This window comes from Corylus avellana, chromosome ca11, assembly GCF_901000735.1.
Source record: "Corylus avellana chromosome ca11, CavTom2PMs-1.0".
Classification (NCBI taxonomy): Eukaryota; Viridiplantae; Streptophyta; class Magnoliopsida; order Fagales; family Betulaceae; genus Corylus; species Corylus avellana.
Window position 1 is genome coordinate 927,914 of NC_081551.1, and position 20,719 is coordinate 948,632.

At 33.8% G+C, this 20,719-nt stretch overlaps 3 protein-coding genes and 2 non-coding genes across 6 annotated transcripts; 3 read left to right on the plus strand and 2 right to left on the minus strand.

Moving 5' to 3' along the window:
- Positions 1 to 542: 542 nt before the first annotated feature.
- On the minus strand, positions 543 to 8,666 carry LOC132165767 (uncharacterized). 2 transcript variants are annotated; one of them, XM_059576447.1, is made up of 8 exons: positions 8,452 to 8,666; positions 6,788 to 7,093; positions 6,323 to 6,519; positions 5,819 to 6,169; positions 5,491 to 5,691; positions 5,267 to 5,337; positions 4,198 to 4,337; positions 543 to 1,160 (listed from the first exon to the last, which is right to left on the minus strand). In XM_059576447.1, exons 1-8 carry the CDS (start codon positions 8,489 to 8,491, stop codon positions 814 to 816), a joined length of 1,653 nt encoding a protein of 550 aa, XP_059432430.1. In that variant the 5' UTR covers positions 8,492 to 8,666; the 3' UTR covers positions 543 to 813. The 2 variants fall into 2 exon arrangements, with proteins under 2 accessions (XP_059432430.1, XP_059432429.1); XM_059576446.1 differs by having other exon boundaries at positions 6,320 to 6,519.
- A 1,615-nt stretch (positions 8,667 to 10,281) lies between these two features.
- On the plus strand, positions 10,282 to 10,369 carry LOC132166818 (small nucleolar RNA Z102/R77). Its single transcript, XR_009438619.1, has one exon. It is a non-coding gene; the product is annotated as a small nucleolar RNA Z102/R77 (small nucleolar RNA).
- A 251-nt stretch (positions 10,370 to 10,620) lies between these two features.
- LOC132166817 (small nucleolar RNA Z102/R77) lies at positions 10,621 to 10,707 on the plus strand. Its single transcript, XR_009438618.1, has one exon. It is a non-coding gene; the product is annotated as a small nucleolar RNA Z102/R77 (small nucleolar RNA).
- A 1,940-nt stretch (positions 10,708 to 12,647) lies between these two features.
- Positions 12,648 to 14,585, minus strand: LOC132166332 (pentatricopeptide repeat-containing protein At1g06143). Its single transcript, XM_059577135.1, has one exon. The coding sequence runs from the start codon at positions 14,502 to 14,504 to the stop codon at positions 12,768 to 12,770; it is 1,737 nt and encodes a 578-aa protein (XP_059433118.1). The 5' UTR covers positions 14,505 to 14,585; the 3' UTR covers positions 12,648 to 12,767.
- A 1,458-nt stretch (positions 14,586 to 16,043) lies between these two features.
- Positions 16,044 to 18,459, plus strand: LOC132166162 (uncharacterized). Its single transcript, XM_059576937.1, has 5 exons — positions 16,044 to 16,203; positions 17,397 to 17,511; positions 17,635 to 17,724; positions 17,880 to 17,978; positions 18,100 to 18,459. The coding sequence occupies exons 1-5, from the start codon at positions 16,136 to 16,138 to the stop codon at positions 18,199 to 18,201; spliced, it is 474 nt and encodes a 157-aa protein (XP_059432920.1). The 5' UTR covers positions 16,044 to 16,135; the 3' UTR covers positions 18,202 to 18,459.
- The last annotated feature ends 2,260 nt before the right edge of the window (positions 18,460 to 20,719 follow it).

Below are 20,719 nucleotides of genomic sequence, written 5' to 3' on the forward strand. Positions count from 1 at the left end.
CAATTAGTCTCCCCGGCCTACTTTTTTTTTTTTTTGACAATATGAATGATGATTTTACATGGCAGTGACTACATTTTTTATTATAAGATTTAGTACAAAGAACACTAGATTTGACTTAGGGAGGGACATTCATCAAATGGTGAAAAGTGCTGCCAAGATACTATAATTTTTACTACTAGTCTTTTACAACTTGACGGTCAGCCTATATAACACTTACCATATCAACTACTAACTAATTGACTTCACCCGTCAAATTTTGTTGTTTAACTTTTGCACATAAGACACCACTTGACTGCCACTCAAGCTTGTAAAGTATTGTACTAAACTGCCACTCGAGCTTGTAAAGTATTGTAATAAAAGCCGTACTATCCAAGCATTTTCCAGTGGTGTAGGGCATTCATTCAGCTCTTTGTGGCTTCCAGTTTATATTACTTGCCACAGCCGTTGCTGACATAAAACAAACAGCTCCTGAAAAACCCAAGCACGATAGCAGCAGCAGATTCTCCACTGAGATATAGAGACACCCGTGAGTGGGATTTAAATGATTAAATAGACAAAGTAGATTGAAGAAATTTTTGGAGGGGCAAATTGCCAAATTACATCACTATTATTGGCCAAGTATCCTTGCAGAGTTTTTCAGGAATGGGATCAAAATTACATCACTAATACTGATTATAATGATTACACAAAACCAAAAGTGACCTATAATAATAAAAGAATAAATTATCCTACAAACAAATTCTTTGTACAAAAACTAGTTAGTATAATTTGTCTTTGCAGAGGATTACTCATCATCAAGCATTATGCTTCTATTCATCTGGAAATACCCTCGTCATCAGGCTCTGGCAGACCTTTAAGTACATCTCTTAAAGCAAAGTAATGGGTATCACACTTGTGGTCTGAAATTACGTTGCTTGAGAGCACTATCCTCTGAAAATGTTCGCCTGGATGTCTCTTCCAGAGTGTGAAAAACTCCCTGCTGATGCCAGCCTGAGTGTCTGCATTCCTCTTTAGATAAAAAACAGTCCCTGGCACGAATAACTCTTCAGACAACATAGGGTTAGCTCCTTCCTTTTCCATGACAACAGCATGCTCTTTTGCTGTTTTGGAGGTTGAAGGGAATACAGGTGCAGCAGGTGACTCCCTTCTGAAGGACCCGTCTGTGCAAACATTAACACAAAATTTGGCAGTTTAGTAAGGAGACTATAAGTGAGATTATATATTTTTTTTTGATAAGTCTATAAGTGAGATTATATATACATGTGTACGTACATGTGGATGTAAATATGTATGTAAGAATCAGACAGTTGAGATTGATTATTGTAAAATAAGCAGCTCGACTTCACTGAAATAAATTCTGTAACTTGGCTTCTAAAATCAATATGTACTCCGAAAATACAGCTCAATATGTACTCTGAAAATCAATATGTACTCAGAAAAAAAAAAAAAAAAAAAAAAATCCCACATCAACTTATATGGAACTAGGGATTCCAGACACAGACTTAACGTTTGGAGCAAAAGAACTGATCACAGAACCATAAAGATAAATACTTGTCAATTAAGAATATCACTAGGCCATCAGATGGCATAATCTAAAGTTATGGTTGACTGAGATTTAACACAATACTAGCATGTAACCCGCGCTATGCACGGGATTCTTCATTATAATTTAATTTCAAAACTTAAACGCATCTCATCTTACTTTTTATTATAAGTTAAAATGTGTGTGTGAAAATACATACTAAAGGTTATACACCAGTAAATTACTGTACTGAACATGTATTTTTTTTTTTTTTTTTTTGAAATATACCAAACATCTACTTAATGAAAAGTATAAAATAAAAAATAAAAATAGCAAGAAGGAAACTTGAATTCTGATGATCAAAATATTAATAGAAAGTTAGTAGGAAACTCTGATATTGTTGATGTGATATTTATTATATTGTAATACAAATAAAATCCATAAAGTTCTAATCATTTTAGAAAAAATACAGAGTAAAATAAACAAAATCTTCTTACTTCTTTTTAATACAAAATAAAACACACATTTCACTCAATATTTAATGCAATCAAATAAATTTCTTTCAACACTTCCAAAAAATGTTAGAAAATTTGAGTAAATCACAAAACGAAGAAAAAACAAAATCTAATAAAATATTCAAATGAATTAAAACATAAAATCTTATTGGTGTGATACCTATTATATTTCAATACAATGAAACTTTCTAGAGAAACAAACATAAAAATAATTAATTTACACTCGTGAAGAATTTATACATAGATACACAAAGATAAATCAAAAAATGATATGATAAGCGTTCTACAAAAATGAAGAAGAAGCATTTTGGAAGGAAAATTCTTTTTGGTTACCTCTACAAAAGTGAAGAAGAAGTATCTATGTATCTATTTATACATAGATACCCTAGCATATAACTCGTGTTATGCGCAGGGTTCTTTATTATCTTTGATTTTAAAACTTAAACGCATCTTCATTTTTTTTTTATTAATTACAGGCTAAAATAATCATGTTAAAAAATCAATTATCACTCTTTCAATAAAAAGACATGCTAAAGGTTATATTTAAATACAAATAAAATTCACATAATTCTCAATATTTGAGAGAGAAAAAATTTATGAATACAAAATAAAACAAAATCTTTCAATCAAGATTTTATGCAATCAAATAAATCATCTATCTTATTTCAATACAAATAAAACCTATATAATTATGAATATTAAAAATAAAAGGCAAAATAATATTGCTTTCAAAAGTAGAGAGAGAAAAAAAAAAAAAAAAACCTTAAAAATATGCTTGAAAATCCGAGTAAATTACACACACAAAAAAAAAAAAATCTATAACCATTCAAATGAATTAAAACATAAGACTTTTAATTTTAGTTTAATTTATATAAATTAGAATATGTTAAAACATTGTTGGTCTGAAGAAAAAAAAAAAAAAAAAAGGTTAAGAAGAATAATTACCTCCAATTTGAATTTTTAGGCCAATAGATTATGTTTTTGTTAATGTTGGAGAGTGGAGAAAGAGAAAGATAGAGATGGAGATAAAAAAGAGGAGAGATATTAATGTTGGAGAGTGGAGGGAGAGAGATGTTGTTTTCTTTGAAATTAAGAGAGAGAGAGAGACGTGGAGAGAGAGGAAAAAAAAGGAGAGAGAGAGAGATATGAACCGGTGAGAGAGATGTGGAATGAGAGTGAATGACTTGTAGAGATAAAAGAGAGAGAGAGAGAGAGAGGAAAAAAAGAGAGATAGAGAGAGAAAAAATATGAACCGTTCAATTTTTAAAATAATGAGTTAAAAAATCGGTTTACTCTTTAAAAAAATTGGTCTTTCAATCAAGATTTAATGCAATCAAATAAATCATCTATCTTATTTCAATACAAATAATATTTCTTCATTAAGACAATTAAACATTAAGACAATTAAATATATTACAAATAAAATTCCTACATTTTAATTGTCTCACAATATTGATATATAAAGAGAGAGAGAGAATTTCGGAACCTTTTGTTTTCTTCATTAAAATAATTAAATGCATTACAAATAAAACCCCTGGGTTTTAAGTGCTCAAAACTTGTTCATTCTTTAAAACGCCATGTGTCGCAATTATAGGCATTTTCTAAAACATGGGTTCACGACACGTGTCGTAATTCTAAGTACTCTCTACGTTAAAACTCGGCTTTTATATATATTTGAATAAAAATAATATATAAATTTGAAAAAAATATAAGGGACACAAACGAAAACAGAAAGTAAGAGAAGATAAAAAGAAAAATAGAGAGAGAAAGAGAAAATTTGGGAACATTTTGTTTTCTTCATTAAGACAATTAAATATATTACAAATAAAGAGAGAGAGAGAGAGAGAGAGAGAGAGAAAATTTCAGAACCTTTTGTTTTCTTCATTAAAATAATTAAATGCATTACGAATAAAACCTCTAGGTTTTAAATGCACAAAACTTGTTCATTCTTTATAACGCCAAGTGTTGCAATTATATGCACTCTCTAAAACATGGGTTTAGGACACGTGTCGTAATTCTAAACACTCTCTACGTCAAAACTTGGCTTTTATATATATATATATATATGAATATATGATTATACATATATACATATATAAGAGTGTGTGTGTGTGTGTGTGGAAAGTTGGAAACCTTGGGGGCAGTTCAGGGCAAGCTTACCAAAAGAAGTTCTTTTGTTCCTGAAATTTGCATAATCAGCAAGTTTCCAAGCCACATCTTGCACCGAAGACACAACCTGCTTTGCATTTGTAAACATATCTATTACATTTTTCCAGTCTTCCTTCTCAACCAAACTCATCCTGTAAAAATACAAAGAATAAAAATTCCTTAAATCCCTCTCCATTACCATGCATATAAAAGTGATGACAGAAACAAAAGAAGCTACCTTGTATATACAGAGAACCTAGTGATTAGAATTTAAGGAATTTTTTTTCTAAAAAAAAAATTCCTTGATATTAAAAACTGCTTAAAGTGGTTACCAACTACCTCATCAGAATATTAGTAGATACCTTTAAAAGGAAACTGACAGATACTGGTAAGGACACTTTCAAATGAATAACTGTTGCCTACTAAACTGATTGGTTTATGTTTAGGTGCCTACTAAATTATGTTCAAACTTGTAGTTATGGCAGCTATTAATGACCAGCAGATCATTGGAATACTTAATTCAGTTTGATGAGAAGCTATAAGGCAATAGACAAGGATGAGATCATTTAAGAAAAAATAACATAAAGTTTATCTGAAAATCTAGGGTTTACCCAAGGAGGAAATTTTGAAATAGATTTTTAAAATAAGTTAAGCCCCTTGAATACTAACTTAGTTAATTTGCCTTCACAATGGCAATGAAACCACAAGCTAGGCCTCGAAAATGCAGTGTATGAACTTTTTCATTTCCATTAAAAAAAAAAAAAAAAATTTGATAAGTAAAACTAGAAAAGAAAAAAAAAAATTAATAAAGATGTTCTATTTTATGATATTGATTACAAAATTCCAAAAAGCATTAATCCCAAATTGCGAGGTCTAACTCATAAATAATTGAAACTAAAAAGTTTGCATTTCCTTGAGAATTTAGAGCCTAAGAAAAATAGACATGCCCTTTAACAATTGAGTTCCAAACGTGAAATAATTCCTTGACAGATGCCCTTATTCCCAAAAGGGACATCTTAATTCATGAGCGTACTGGATTTTAGGAAGACAGTAGCTTCTGTACATGCTAGATAAAGCTTACCAATCAGTTTGAAGGATTTCATTCCTCAGCCTTGTTAGAGAAGCTACACTTAACCTAGGAATAATATCATCCTGAACACAAGGAAAAACGAGAGGCAATAAGAGAACAGAAACACGACAGATAAAACAAGAGAAACTGCTAAAACAATAATTTTTATAAAAACTCAAAAAGATTTGCATCTTCCGAAAAACATAACCAACAGATTGTCAAATGCATCCACCCACCTGCATAACAACCGTTGTAACATAATCAGAGCAACTTTCAGCAAGTTCTCTGGAGACACAAGGTGAAGTGCCATATGTGATGGCAGAAACAATGTCAGGGCTAAATCCAAGCTCCTCAAATGACTTTCTACGGAGCATTATTGCTAGTAAAGAAGCTGTAGCACCTCCAAGAGAATGACCCACAAGCCTTAACCTGTATCCCTGTTGATAAATTAGGCTCACTACAATGATATCAAGGTAACCGTTAATTCAAAATGAAAAAATGGATGATAAAAAAAAAAAAAAAAAAAACTACATCTGTTTTCAGATAAAGTTTACTGTTGGCCACCTTATATTTCTCCAAGCACTTTCTAATGGTTCCTATCTCATGACTAAGAAACCAACGAGCAGCTTCAGCAGTCCCAAAGTGGGTGGAATAACCTTCAAATGTCACTTCTTCATCACTCGAAGAAACAATGTCAGTGATAAGGTCATAGACAGTCTGAGTGCCACGGATTCCAAGAATTACAAGTTTCCTACGGGTATCAATCCCAACATAATATCCAGGCCTCATCAGGCTGGAATCGTTTACAAACTTCAAAACATTACTTTCTCGAATCATGCTGATCCTTGCAAGAGCCGCAGCATTACCCTTATAACAACCTTTTGCTAACTCCAGGTGGTAGATGAGATCTTGCACCTAGATTAAGAAATCATTACCTAATAGAACTTTGGATTGCAGAGACAAAATTCTTAAACAAGTACATAAATGGGAAACAAGAAAAATAACATTCATTGAGTGAGGATATGCATATATTCATCAATAACATAACAAGGGTATAGAATTTACAACTGAATCTGATGAGATCTGAACGCCCTTAACATCTTCAAATGGATTTGTAGATGCTTGACGAAGATAGATAAGATATAGTCCAATGGTAAGATCGCTCAAGCTCCAATCCTGGACCCCAATCTTACTGCGTTGAATGCTTGCAATGATTTCTGTAAGAGATCGACTAGTAGGTGGGGATTTGTTTCCAAATCCATCTCCTGCAAATTTCAAATGTAGAATCAGTCTACATGACCAGCATGGATATTAAAAGAGTTACCACTCAACTTCCGTTCCTTCAATTTTAAGAATGGCATTAGGTTGTTAATTTAGTCATCTACTCTTAGATGCTTGTACCAAAGTCCCAAAGTTGGAAAAAATTGACTTACTCCACCATAGTGCCATGACTAATTCATATAGTAAGCCAAATGAATGCCATTCCACAAGCAAAACCATAATGATGAAGAACACAATGTAACATTAACAGACCTGTTGGCAGAGCCCACCTACACAACTGCAGAGCTGGTTCAAGAGCTTTTGTGAGCCAAGCAAGCTCTAGCCTCCACTTTCTATCGCTCAGATCATTATCAGAACTGTGTTTGCTGAGACTAGAATCATTGCCAATTGCCCTCTCAACTTTGGACTTGAAAGAAACTTGAGGTGCATCCTTTGCTTCTTTCAATATATCTGCTTCTACCATATCAACTTTTGACCGTTGCAACTGAAACCTATTAAGAAGACTATACACATAACTCTGATACATCCCCTGTCTCTTCAAAAAAAATTTAGTACAACCTGCCAAAAAACACGACATTAATAAACAAAAAAATTATCATTCAAAGAAACAAGAGAACCCTAAATCTTTAGCATACTAGATCCTATACTCATGTAAATTCAAAATTTATTTTCCCAAATTTATATTGGAGTGAATAGATAATACAACATAATTGAATTTACACACATTATCTCCCCAACAAGTGTAATAGAGCTAATGGTTGTGTACAAAAAGATAGACAATGGCTGCCCATTCCAATTAGAATATGGAAGATGCACATGCGTCAATTACAAGTCAATCCAGGACAGGGTCTCCTTTTCAGTTGGACCGGAAACACGATGAATCAAAACATATAAGCCCACAAAACCCACACAAATAAACCTATAAAAGGACCATTACAAGATATTCAATAGGAAAAGTGTTAAGTGTACGATGGAGTGAAAAATTCTCCTGGCTTTCTTATCTATTTTTCCCATGGTAAAATAGATCAAACCACACATAGATAGCTCCCATAATAGAGTGGTTCTGAATCCAACATTTACATCTGGGCTCTACCCAAACTTTCCTGGTTCATCCCAACATTCCCCACTTGTCCGACTGTTGTTGAGAGTATAACCAATATGGAATTAGACTCTGAGGAGACTATTGGAAATACAGATGCGCGTACAATTTGATATAATATTAGTTTTAAGTTTGATGGGTTAGCAGTGTCCCAACATAATCAACCTTGAGGGAAATGTTGTTTTTAAGCTGTATGCCTGTATCAACATATTTTGATTCTATTTCCCTAATAAACTATTCTCTAGTAAAGCTAACCTAGATTTTCTTACCTAAATAAGTCATGCTTTATTCAAAAAATTCAGTGTAGATGCCGTTTGGCAATTGAATGAAGAAAAAACATAATTTTTCCTAAGGCAATTCAAGGTTGATCCTCACGAAGTGATAAATTAGAGGTCGGCATTCAAAGCCATCTATTTGTCCCTTTTTCCTTTTATTTCCTTATTTTCAATCAATAGAAACCTTTCAGTTACTATCAGAGCACGAATGGTTGATATAACAAACTAAAACCCATTAGCTTAAAACTTTTTTGGGTTAAATAGTTTCCGAACATATTAGAGACTTCATGCTTATCTTCCCAACAATTTAGGGTTCCATCTTAAATACTAAATTGCTTGGTGTTTCTCGTAACATTATCGTTCTATAACGTATTCCAGGACTTTACTTCTTACAAATCATCCCTCCGCACCCACAAATTAACATAGAGAACAAAACACGAACTACAACAAATTAAGAAATCTAAAGACTTTGAACTATACAGCATCACGGCCCAACAAAAAAAAAAAAAAACAGAGCTTTGAACAAAGAAGAGGGCACTTACGAATATTATGGAAGATACGCTTCAGTGATTGGTTAGCCATTTCTAAGGGGGAAGAGAGAGAGAGCGTGTGTGTGTTATATATACTGAGTTTGGGATATATGGCGGTTGTTCTGGTTCTCAGGGTCGGTGGCGTGGGGTGGCGGGTGGCGTGTCATCCGTATAACAAGCGGCGGCGAAAGCTCCGAGTGAGAGAGTCAGAGGGTATATGGGGAATCGACGATTGGATTAATATATTATTTCCTATTTTCGCTAATATTGTTTCCTATTTGAAAGGGTAATTGTGTAACTCCACCGTAAATTTAAAAATTCATTTGTTTTGGTGTAAAATAAGTTTTGAAAAATATATTACAAAGTTTTTGGTTATTGGTGCAATGAAATAATAATCAACCAACTTTTTTTTCGATTTAACCGAATTTTTTTTTTTTTATAAAATGATTAATTTTTTTTAAACCGTAAATTATATTTTGAGTTTGAACTTCTCATTCTCAAATTGTTGAAGTTCGTCGGACTACTATCAAACCGTCATCGGATCTCTGCCAAACCATAACCTAACTGCAATTGGGATTTTGTTGGACCATCGTCGCAGCTCTGTTCAATTACTGTCATGATTCAATTTTTTAGGTTAATTTAAAAAAAATATATTATTTTAGATAAATTATTTTAATGTTATGAATAAAAAGTATTTTTTATGAGTTAACAAGATTGAAAGAAGAAAAACAAAAAAAGATTGAAAGAAAATATAAAAAAATAGGGGAAACTTTACTTACCTCTTCTATACTTTCGCAGTTTTTGCAGACACCCCACATTGTTAAAAAGCTCTTACTTTGATGTATCCAACTTTTGTTTCCTTCCACTTTGCCCATTCCGTTAAGATTTTCTGTTAAATCCTAACAGAGGGGTGTAAAATTACAATCTTGCCCTTATTTTTTATTAAAAAATAATAATAATTTTTTTTAAATCTTGACCCGTAGATTTACCGGTGGATCTAACCCACCCGTTTTGTGACCCACGGGTCAAATTAATATATATATATAAAAGCCAGCCATTGTGCAAGTGATCAGGGGTCATATTGACCATAGTGGTCTACAAGTGACCATCATGCCGGGTCCTGAACCTATCGATTGGTCACTTCTTATTTATTTATTTATTTTTTAATATAATAATTATAATAATAAATTTTTATTTATAAATAAGAGTAAATTTGAAATTAAAAAAAAAATTAGGGGTATAAAAGACTTTTACTCATTTGACCGTTTGATTTAATTACAAAATCCTAACATAAGGGACAAAGTGAAAAGAAACGAAAGTTGGATAAATCAAAATAAGAGTTTTTGAACAATGAGGGGTGTCTACAAAAACTGCAAAAGTATAATGAGGTAAATGAAGTTTCCCTAAAAAAAAAATATTTGTAATTTTTCATACATTTCTGAACAAATGTTTTCTTTGAAAAGCATTTTACGTAAAAGGAAAATGCTAAGGATTTTATTACATGAAACCTTAAAGGGGCGTTTCCGATATTTCACGGTTCTCACGCACCGATCGCTCTATATAAGTACCTCCCCCTTTAGGGTTTCACACTCAAACCATAGCTGATGGTCATCGCTATCATAATTCGCCGTCGTTCTGTTGCTCACCTCTGCTTCTGCAACAGCCCGATTGACGACCAATCTCCTTCCATCCCTAACTGTTTAGGCGTAACTCACATTGGGCTTTCAGTTTGGTTAACAAAACCGCTCTTCATGCCCATCAAATCCCCTATGTATTTGATTTCTTGAAAGTTTTATTTTTTATTTTTATATAATATTATAAATTTTCGAAATAGTTTGTGGAGAACGAGATGATGATGAATAGGTTTCCCTATTGGTTTGATTGCCGAAATGATGGCGTCAATCTTTGTATTAGCTCTAGCTGATCCTTCTCCCTCACATTGATTTTTATTTTCAATTATTTTTTTTTAAATAATTTAGATTCATTGGTTTGAGAAGCATTGAATTCTTTTTTTCTTTTGCGTTGTGTTTCTGGGTGTTTACTGTCTTTAAAATGGGCTTAATTGGTGTATAAATTGATGATTTTTATGATGGGTACCTTGTGAACTTATTGTGGGTTGTGTGCAGAATATGGTTTTCAAACAATTTTAGTTTTCATCTTGCACATGAACAAGTTGGTGGAGAATGAGATGATGATTTATATATGTTTCCCTATTGGTTTGATTGCCGTGATGATGGCACAATATGTATTAGCTCTATCCGATCATTCTCTCCATGGTAAATCTTTTCTTTTTTTGTCAGAAATTTGTTGTATCTGTCATTTTTTTCCTATCAGGGACCTTTCATTCATTGCAAGGAAAATGCGTGGTAATGATTGTGAAAAGATGTGAGATTCTTTGGTGTGTTTTATTTATAAAGAGTTTGGTGTTTTGAATTATTTGTTAATGATTTTGAAAAAAAAAACGAGGCGTGGGAGTAAGATCTAAAACTATAGAAGTGTTTTCAAACTCCTTAGCATGCGAGGCGTGGTTTTAATGCAGGAGACTTGCAATGTGTTATGCTTGTCATTTTGCTTTGTAAACCTCGAAATCCATTTGTGAAATAAATAAGGTTTGTCGTTTTTTTTTTTTTCTGGTTTCTAATTCATTGCTATCATGTTTCTCCTTGAGTTATGTGAATGCAATTGCTTACCAGATTTTTATTGTTTATCCTTTCAAGATTAATGTCTTGTTGTTGGCTGGATGATTTGTCGAACTTCCATTTTTATGAGCAAATGAAAGGATATCTTTCTTGTATGAGTTTTGTTTTCTTTGAACAGTTTGCAGATAAACTTTGTAGACATCTTATAATTTTTTGGAAATTTAGTGAATGGTAACAAACTGTTCTTCTTTAGCCCATTTCATAGACTAAAACATGGGAAGTTTTTGTAGTCGAACAAACTTTTCATTCAAATTGGGTTTTAAGAATTTTTTTCAACTAAAAAATTGTGCTTTATAGTTATTCGTGGAATCTTCTCCTGTCACACTGCCTTTGATTCCATATTCATTATTCACTCCACTGAAGCTGGCTCGAGAACATTCCAGGTAGAGATGGCAGTATAGCACCATGGAACCTGAATATGACCAAATGGAGGAGGGCACAAATATGGGGATTGTGGACTACTGTGCTTGTAAATAGCATTTTGAGAGCTTCACTTTAGCAATTAGTATTTAAATATTTTTGTTAGCAATGGAGTCTCAGTTTTTCAGTTGTGAGAAAGTGGGAGTATGTATAAGAGTTTTGTATGAATCAATTTTGTTTCATTTTGCTGATTGTTATATGTTATTGGAGGAAAATTCTCTCGTTTTTTCCTTGTCATCCAATTCCTTTCTTCGAGCATTTTCCTTTCTTGTGTTGAACTTGGTACCGGTTCTGACGAATTATTGCCATAACATGTTAGATTTTAATTAAGAGGAATGTGGCAACGCCAATCAACCATCGGCCTTTGTTTTTAACATTCAAAAATTGATTGGCATTCGTAATTACCTGAGCATAAGAGAGGCATGTACGTGACAAGATAGCTACAACTAGCTCTTATCACGAAGTACCTAGAGCAAAAACTAAAACATCATAACTTAATGAATACAAAATTCTCCTTTTCCCTCTTTCCTGTAAAACTTAACGGAAAAAATTTCTCAATTGAAGATCGATCACCAAGTCAAATACCAAATATTTAAAGTCAAGTCTAATAGTCATCAAGTTCAAAAGATACTGCAATGTGAATAAAATGAGATAAAAGTATAGTTTTAAAAATTACTCTTTAATTAATCGCAGCTATTACAGTGCTTCTTGCAAAACCTGCAAAATCACTTTTCAAATATTATGTTTCCTTCAAATTGGTACTTAATCTATCCATGAAGTACGTAATTCTCACGTTCATTTTAATAGAATTATCAATTTATCATAGCATAAAAACCTTTATCTTTTCAAATGCTCCGATACAATTTTAGCATAGAAGAAGTGCTAATGGGATGTGGGTGACTAGTGTTCAATTGTATTTGGATATCCTGCATGTCAAACCAAAAGGCCATGGATTTACCGCATATATTACCCAAAGCTTATAGCATTTGATTGTATCCATCATTCTCAAGAAAAATCTCTATGTAGCTAATTTTTTTTTTTTTTTTTTTTTTTCTTGTAAAGAACCCTTTTAGCTCTCTTCCCGTAAGTTACAATGATTGTGATTCGCGATCAATTTTTATAAAAAATAATAATAATAAGTAGGGGCGACTCTGAAAAAAACCCCAAAGAAAATAATTTGTTACATCAAGCCCAGAAGGTGTAAGCAGCTCAGCCTAAATCCCCCCAAGTTAGTTCAGGCACATAACCAGCTAACTTCAGCTGCCCATCTAATTCAGGTAGCAGCATGTGAATTTCACTAGAAGCTGGGTGAGATTTATCAGAAGCTGAAAACTGATGAATCTTCTTCTCCATTTCAATCCAACTAGATCCAGGACATCTCTTTTCTATTCCAAGATCTTTCATGGCTGCCCGGATTTTTGCAACCTCACCCCATCTATTAACTTCAGCATACATGTTAACGAGCAGGTTGTAATAGCCACTGTTATGTGGCTCTAAAACCAGCAGTTCATTAACAGCAAGTTGAGCAATCACCAAGTTCCTATGAAGCTTACACCCGCCCAACAAGGCACCCCAGATGACGGAATTGGGTTGAACTTTCATGCTTCTTATCAAATCCAGAGCATCTTCAAGCAAACCCGCTTTGCTCAGTAGATCAACCATGCATCCATAGTGTCCAACTTCGAGAGGGATGGAATAATCATTGGTGATGCTCAGAAACCTCCTACGCCCTTCTTCAACTAGTCCTGCATGTGTGCAGGCGCTTAGAACACTGATAAAAGTAACCCCATTGGGTTTGACCTTCTCCCTCTCCATTCTGCCAAACATCTTTAGTGCTTCATCTGCATATCCGTGAACTGCAAGCCCTTCAATTACTGAATTCCAACAAAACAGGTTTTTTTCCCGCAACTTGAAGAAAACCAAAAGTGACCTATCTAAGCTCCCACACTTGGCATACATATCAATCAGTGCAGACCCAATATAAACATCAAGATCAAACCCATTCTGCAATGCATAAAGATGTATTTCCTTTCCAAGGTCTAGCGCTCCAATATGGGCACAAGCTGATATAACAGTTGCCATGGTAACTTCGTCAGGACTGATCCCATTGCTTGTCATTTCACTAAATACTGCTAATGCTTCTCTAAATTTCTTGTTCTGAGAATAGCAAGTGATCATGGTTGTCCAGGAGATTATATCCTTTTCAGGCATCTGAATGAACAACAACTCCGCAGATTCCACATTCCCCATTCTCGCATATCCATCAATCAAAATGTTCCACGTTGCAGTATTCCTCTCAGGCATCTCCTCAAACAATCTCTTTGCAGAATTCAACTCCCCAGCCCGGATGTGAGCCGAAACCATCGAAGTCCATGCAAAAACATCTTTTTCAGGCATTTCATCAAACACCCTTGTCGATCTACCAAGTTTACCTAAACTCGAATAGAAATCAATCAAAGCAGTCTGAACAAACACATGTGAACTAAACCCATTTCTCCAAATGTGACACTGTACAGCTTCACCAAACCCCAAAGCCGATACCGAGGAACATGCCTTAATCAACGATGAGAACGTATAGCTTGTTGGCATAACCTTAGCTCTCAACATTTCCATGTAACATTCCAAAGCTTTTGTTGGGTGAAAACAACGAACAAAGCCTCTTATCATTGCGTTATAGACAAAAACATTAGGATTTTCCATCTGGGTAAATGCTAAAACTGCATAATCTATGCGCGAAAAGGTCGAACAGGCGCTGATATACTGGTTCACCAAGAAACAGTCTTGGTCTGCATTGGTTTTGATCATGGACGCATACGCAGATTCCAGTTTCTTTAGGCTGGAACATTTCTTCAACTGATCGAATATAGTTTGTTTCTGAGTTAGTGGGTTGGGTTGATGAAGTAATTTTGGGATTGATAAAGGGTTAAAGTTAGATATGGATTTCATGTACCTCCACAAACACAGGTCTAACCGCCGATTTCTGTTGTCTCAGCAGTTAGCACCGTTTCAATTTATACAAGAGCTGCGGATCGGTTCAACCCGGGTTTCAGGTTTAGCCTTTTTAGCTGGAAAAGAACTTGATCCATTTATTGAAATTTGTATTAAGAATGCATTTGAGATTGCGATTTTGTAAGAATAATTTGTATTTTTAAAAGATATTGCTAAACATAAGGCGTTTAGCATTGCAATTTAAAAGACACTTAATATAAAATAGGAAAAAAAATCTGCGATTTCTATAAACAAGTAATAAGTGCTTATTTGAAAAAACGCGAATTTAAAACTAAAATCATAATTTTTCATAACAAATATTTGATAAAAAAAAATACTTTTTAACATGTTTTACGAAATATCTTTACAATTTTTAAAAGTAACAATTTTAAAAATGCAATTTTAAAAGTCGTACTTAAAACCGCAATCTTAAACGAGCGTTTAAGTAGAGGGAAAAGTTAACCAGTCTTTAGGTTTTTTGATTTTGACAATTCGGTCTTTAAATTTCCTTTTGATTTCAAATACATCCCTCTCTCAGTCTATTATCCAACTAATTAATCATATGCCACATTAAACCAGTCAATTACGGCCATGCCATCATGTATCAACTATATGTGCCAATTGACATAGTTACTTTAAAAATAATTGCTTTTAACCCCTTTTTTTTTTTTTCTAAATAAAACTATTTAAGGCATACTTGTAAGCTGAAATAACTATGCATAAGCGAAAGACACATAATATTAAGAATGAACGCCAAAAATCACATGCATTAATTTTTTTTATTTTTTATCTTTATGAAGCAAATTATTACTCTTCATTCAAAAAATGAGAAAAGAATACTAGAGCCGAGGCTCTACAAAGGGCATTTGGATCCCCTCCAATCTATTTCGACTGGAGGAGAGCTGATTCTTGTTAAAGAAGAGACAAAATGGTCTAAAAAGTTTTTTTTTTAAACAATTCTATCCCTATGATAAAGAGAACCGATTCTCTTCTGGTCTATTTGAACGGGAGAGGATCCCAATCCCTACAAAAGATAGAGCACATTTCTAGGCTTCTAACCATAAGTAGCCTACAATAATAAATAATAAATGTGAACCTAATAGGTTGGGTGAACTTTGTTCATAAATATTGTGCTTCCAATTCCAAACTTGAAATTGGCTGGACCTAGGGCTAAATTTAGTATACACCAGCATCAATTACCTAAAAACCATGTTCCTAAATGCCATCAAATAGTAAGTGTGAATTTGGGTCTTCATTAACATGGGAGCTTTTCCAACCTAATTCCAATTGTCAAATTAGAGAGAAGGTAAATTTGACGAAATCCAAGGGCATTTCAGAGCACAGACTCAAAAAACTCAGACGCGCCCATGTTTTCGATTCTTTCGAAAAAGCAGCCCACTGCGGCACTTCGACTCAAAGACTTTACATTTAGACAATAATACCCTAGCCCCTCACATTTCTTTATATTTCAAATCCCCCCTTCTTTTGCCGTGTCTTTAAGAAACGGATTGAGAGAGAGAGAGAGAGAGAGAGAGAGTTCAGGGCTTCACCTAGATTTCCTCTCTCTGTTTCTCTACGTAGAAAAGGCAATGGCTTTCGCTTCGTTTCTTGGGAGAGTTCTCTTCGCCTCTATTTTCATACTCTCTGCATACCAAGAGTAAGTAGTATATGCAACGACTTTTTTTCTTTTTAAGCTTTCCTATGCTTCCAATATCATTTTTTTTTTCTTTTTTCTTTTTTTCTTTCTATTATTGCGATTTTGTTAATTCTTCAGCGTATATGTCTTCTTTTAGGCAAATGTAATTCTGGGTTTCGAGTAGTTTTTGTTTTAGATTTGGCAGTTCTCGTTGGATCTGTTATATTGCGTTGTTCACCATGTAAGAGTGAAATGGTATAGATCTGCGTTTTCTTTATCAGTGAGTAATTTTGGCAGAAAAGGAAATGATGTGTTTGAGTAATTGAATGTTATTTGCCAACCTAGTTTAGTTAACTTCAATTTTCCTGAGTTTAGCTCATTATGGGCTATTAATGATCAAGGCATTGATGGGTTTGTCTTTAAAACAAATATGTTGGCTGCTTTTGCTTCCATAACAGCTATTCATTGGAACGTACAAGCTATAGGGCTGCAGATTGGGCCAAATGTGTCAATTTCTGTGTAGTTTGAAATGTTCATATATTAATATAATCATGTACTTGATAGTTGTTGGACATCATTTGATGCAACTTATGGTTAGAAGCCTAGAAATGCAGATGGTGTCTAAAGATTATTTTTTGAATTGATTTGTGCTTGAATTGAAGTGATGATGTGACAGAGAGGGAACTAGGGTTACTAGTATGAAAGGTTGGTTCTCCAGTTTCCTTGTGCTAAAAATAAAAAGTCAAAGAGTATTTAACTAACTTTCTGCCAATATATAGTTCTTAGTGTTTGATATATTATTTTCTGGGATGTATAAAGAGAACTGTTCTCTGTTCTCCACTAATTTCTTCAAACCTCGTGCTGAAACCATTTAGACATTTTTTGGAGATGCCATATAATCTGGATCTTAACAAGACTTGATTTGCTAGTAGCCTAGTAAGTTCCTGATTAGTGGCGAGTTCCTAATTAAACCTGTTCTTTTATAACAATGGCTGGTTTTGGGAAAGTTTATCTTAATTTGCTTAATTTCATTTTTTTTAGATCAAGCTCGTAATTCACTCTGTGACGTCATTAAGTTTCTTTGTTTGGATGAAAAACGTTAGGGACTTGCTTTTGTTGAAGCAATCATTTGTTTATAAATGCTAACATTTCTAGCTGTTAAGATTCCTTAAGTTTCTTGATTATAAGATATTGGGATTTATTCCTCTTTATAGGTTCAATGAATATGGAGTAAATGGGGGACCGGCAGCAAAGACTCTCGGACCAAAGTTTGATGTCTTTACAAAACGTGTTCAGTCTCATGTTGCCATGCAAGTGCCAGATATTGAAGTGAGAATCTGTGTGTGTGTGTGTATGTGCCCGAGTCGGTGCACCCATTTCTGTTAGAATATTCTAAAACTTCAACAACATATATAGAAAAAGTTTTTTTTAATCATTGATGCTCTGCCGTAGGTGAAACATTTAGTTGCTGCAACTATAGCACTGAAGGGCATTGGGGGAATCCTTTTTATATTTGGCAGCTCGCTTGGAGCCTATCTTCTGGTTCGAATTTCAGCCATGCTACTTGGTTTACTTTCGATCTCTTATGGGTACAATGGTTCAGAGGCTCTCGAGTCGTCTGCCTGTGCCTAAAATGCATCTTGACCCTATCTTTTTTGACCAATTAGTCATTCACAAGTGTTGTTTCCTCTGCACAGGTTTTGCATCAGCTGATTGCTACTCCGATTTTGTATGATTTCTACAACTATGACAGTGAGGAGAAAGAATTTGCTCAACTTTTCATCAAATTTACACAGGTTACTGTACTGCCAGCCCCATTTTCTATTTTCTGTACTCGTGAAATACAGCCACTATTATAATATGTTCCACCTGATCTTATCAAGTCATAAGTAATATATGTCTACCTTGTTGTTGCAGAATATGGCTCTCTTTGGGGCATTACTGTTTTTCATAGGGATGAAGAACTCGATTCCAAGGAGACAAATCAAGAAGAAGGTTCCTAAAACGAAAACTGTCTAGCAAGATTGTGTCGGTGAAGAAGACATTACTAATCTCCAAGCTAGAGCCTATTTGGTTCCTGGTTTGTTTTTGAAACTCATTATCTCAATCTGCAAGGATTCGGTTTCAGTATGTTTAGGACCCACATTTTGTTTTGAACTCTTAGTGAGCTGTTAGTCTTTTAATTCATGGGGTATATTGTTTCTTATGGATTATGAATTTTCTTCTTAAATTGAGCTTGGAAACTACTACTTATTTATACTAACCTTTTTATGAGAATGGGCTATTTGCACGAAGACCTTAGACCTCTTACGTGAGGTGAAAGGAATTGTTATAGGTTTTGCACAAACAAACAAGTTTTCTCATACAGGACCCATTGGAAGTGCATGGACCTCTCACATGAGATGAAATGAGACTCACACCGGGCCCTACTCAATTGTTATAGTTTTATGACTTTATGTACAAACAAATAATAGATTTTTTTGGTACATGACCATTGAAACCGAAATATGTCTTTTACGATAGCAATTCGTATTCGTGTGTTGAGTTGGATCGTGTCGAAACATGAATATAAGACTATATAGGTCAATTTTAACTTGATCCATTTAATTAAAAAGGACAAGCCTCTTAATCTTAATTTGCCAATTTCATGTTGAGTTCATATTTGATTTACACGTCGTGTCAAAAATTATTGGTTGTAATTAATGCCTTTCATTTGTGTCGTTTTGCTATATTCGGAGGTAGCTCAACAGCTGTTGTACTGCATGTTGTAGAAGCCAAAAATGGTACCTTGGTTTGGTGGTAGAGCCATTGCTATCAGGAGTGGACCTCATGCTCAGCAAAAAAAAAAGAAAAAGAGTGGAATATTACCTAATCTGATGAAGAAAAAGAAGGATACAGAAGAACATCAGAGAATTATTACGATCTTTGTCACTGCTGTTTTCCAAAGAAATATTAAAGCTCCTTTTGACGCTTCAAAAAATAGATTAAAAAAATCATAATTAGTAAATGCTATGCCTTTTGTTTTTACTAAATATCAAGTGGTTAGGTTCCATTCTTTCCCGTCGTGATCTATGCTGAACAATTGAGATGTGATTGTTTTTTAATAAAACTATTTTATTCACTAAAGGATATCATTAGGAAAAAAAAAATGTCCCATGGCAGAAGGGATAGGTGGACCAGGCAATTTTGTTCACAAAACAAGGGACATGATTAAAAATGCCCCCTTAGCCAAATGATTTAACTAGATGAATTTAAATAACTAAAGAAGAGAAAAAGCCTTACTCATGTTGCCCTTTACTCTTTTATTCTCCTTCTTAAATTCTTTTTTGAGGGCAACATGAGTGAGTCTTTTTCTCTTCTTTAATTATTTAAAATGGAGAAGTGTTAGGGAGTCAAACAAATGAACCAAGAAAAAATTTTAAATTGATGTGGTAAGGGTTTTTAAATTTTTTTTAAAAAAATTGCAATTCTCTCTCCCTTATCAGCCACTCGCGATCTGTCACACCAGTTTGAAAATTTTTCTGGGTTCATTTGTTTGGCTTTTTAGCACTCCCCTTTAAAATGATTTGTTCTTTCTCTTACCCTCATATGAGTACCACGTGTATTTGAGGACATTGTAACATTTTAAAATCTTTACATAATATTCATGGAATAAAATAGATCACGTGATAACATATAGTCATAAACAATCTATAACATGGATAAAATCATATATAACATTTACAAAGCATAACATATATGTCAACCCTATCTCTCTTAGGTCTAAATATACTCCAACTCTAGTTAGAAATTGGCCAATGGCCATAAACTAAGACATTTGTTTTTGGCTTTTTCCCCTTGTAAAAATTTTCTTTGTAAAAATAGGTTTAGAATTTATCTTCTCCAAATAGAATTATGGTTCAGGGTCCAATTTAGTCTAGAAGAATTGAAGAGAAAATAAATTTTCTCAAAAACTAGCTAGGGTAGCCAAATTATCTTAGGGTTAGGGTGTTTGTGCTAGCTCTTGCGAAAGTTGTGAGAGAAGTGAGAATTAGGTCTACAGGGGGTGCACGGCCAAAGGGAACTTTTTTAGGATTTTGTTTTCTTTTCCAAATAGGATTAGGGTTTAGAGTCCAATTTAGTCTAGAGGAATTGAAGAGAAATTATTTTTTTCTCAATAATTAGGGAGGGTTAGAGTACTGTTTGTGTACTCTTGAGAAATTAGGTTGTGAAAAAAGTGAGAGAATGGGTCTATAGGGTTGCACGGCCAAAACTAATAGGGAACTTTTTAAGTCTAGGGTTTTGTTTTCTTTTCCAAATAGGATTAGGGTTTAGAGTCCAATTAAGTCTAGAATTTAAAATGATGATAAAAATACCCCTAGGGGGCGGCTAGGGCTTATTTGGCTGAAAATTAATATTTCCAATTTTTTTACTGAAAAAAAACACTTAAATAATTTCTCATGCAATTTCATGCACAATTAAACCATCATGGACTAGTCATTTATGTGGAACATTATCTTCACCGGTATTAATCCATCATGCGGGTCAAATCAAGTAG

Excerpts from the sequence above, each read along its gene's own strand:
- LOC132166162 (XM_059576937.1), top strand. The coding sequence starts at position 16,136 with ATGGCTTTCGCTTCGTTTCTTGGGAGAGTTCTCTTCGCCTCTATTTTC. Across the intron at positions 17,512-17,634 it reads TGCAAGTGCCAGATATTGAA|GTGAAACATTTAGTTGCTGC; the intron begins GTGAGAATCTGT and ends GCTCTGCCGTAG. Across the intron at positions 17,725-17,879 it reads CGCTTGGAGCCTATCTTCTG|GTTTTGCATCAGCTGATTGC; the intron begins GTTCGAATTTCA and ends TCCTCTGCACAG.
- LOC132165767 (XM_059576446.1), bottom strand. The coding sequence starts at position 8,491 with ATGGCTAACCAATCACTGAAGCGTATCTTCCATAATATTC. Across the intron at positions 6,520-6,787 it reads TAGGTGGGCTCTGCCAACAG|GAGATGGATTTGGAAACAAA; the intron begins GTCTGTTAATGT and ends TGAAATTTGCAG. Across the intron at positions 6,170-6,319 it reads AGATCTCATCAGATTCAGTT|GTGCAAGATCTCATCTACCA; the intron begins GTAAATTCTATA and ends TTCTTAATCTAG.
- LOC132166332 (XM_059577135.1), bottom strand. The coding sequence starts at position 14,504 with ATGAAATCCATATCTAACTTTAACCCTTTATCAATCCCAAAATTACTT.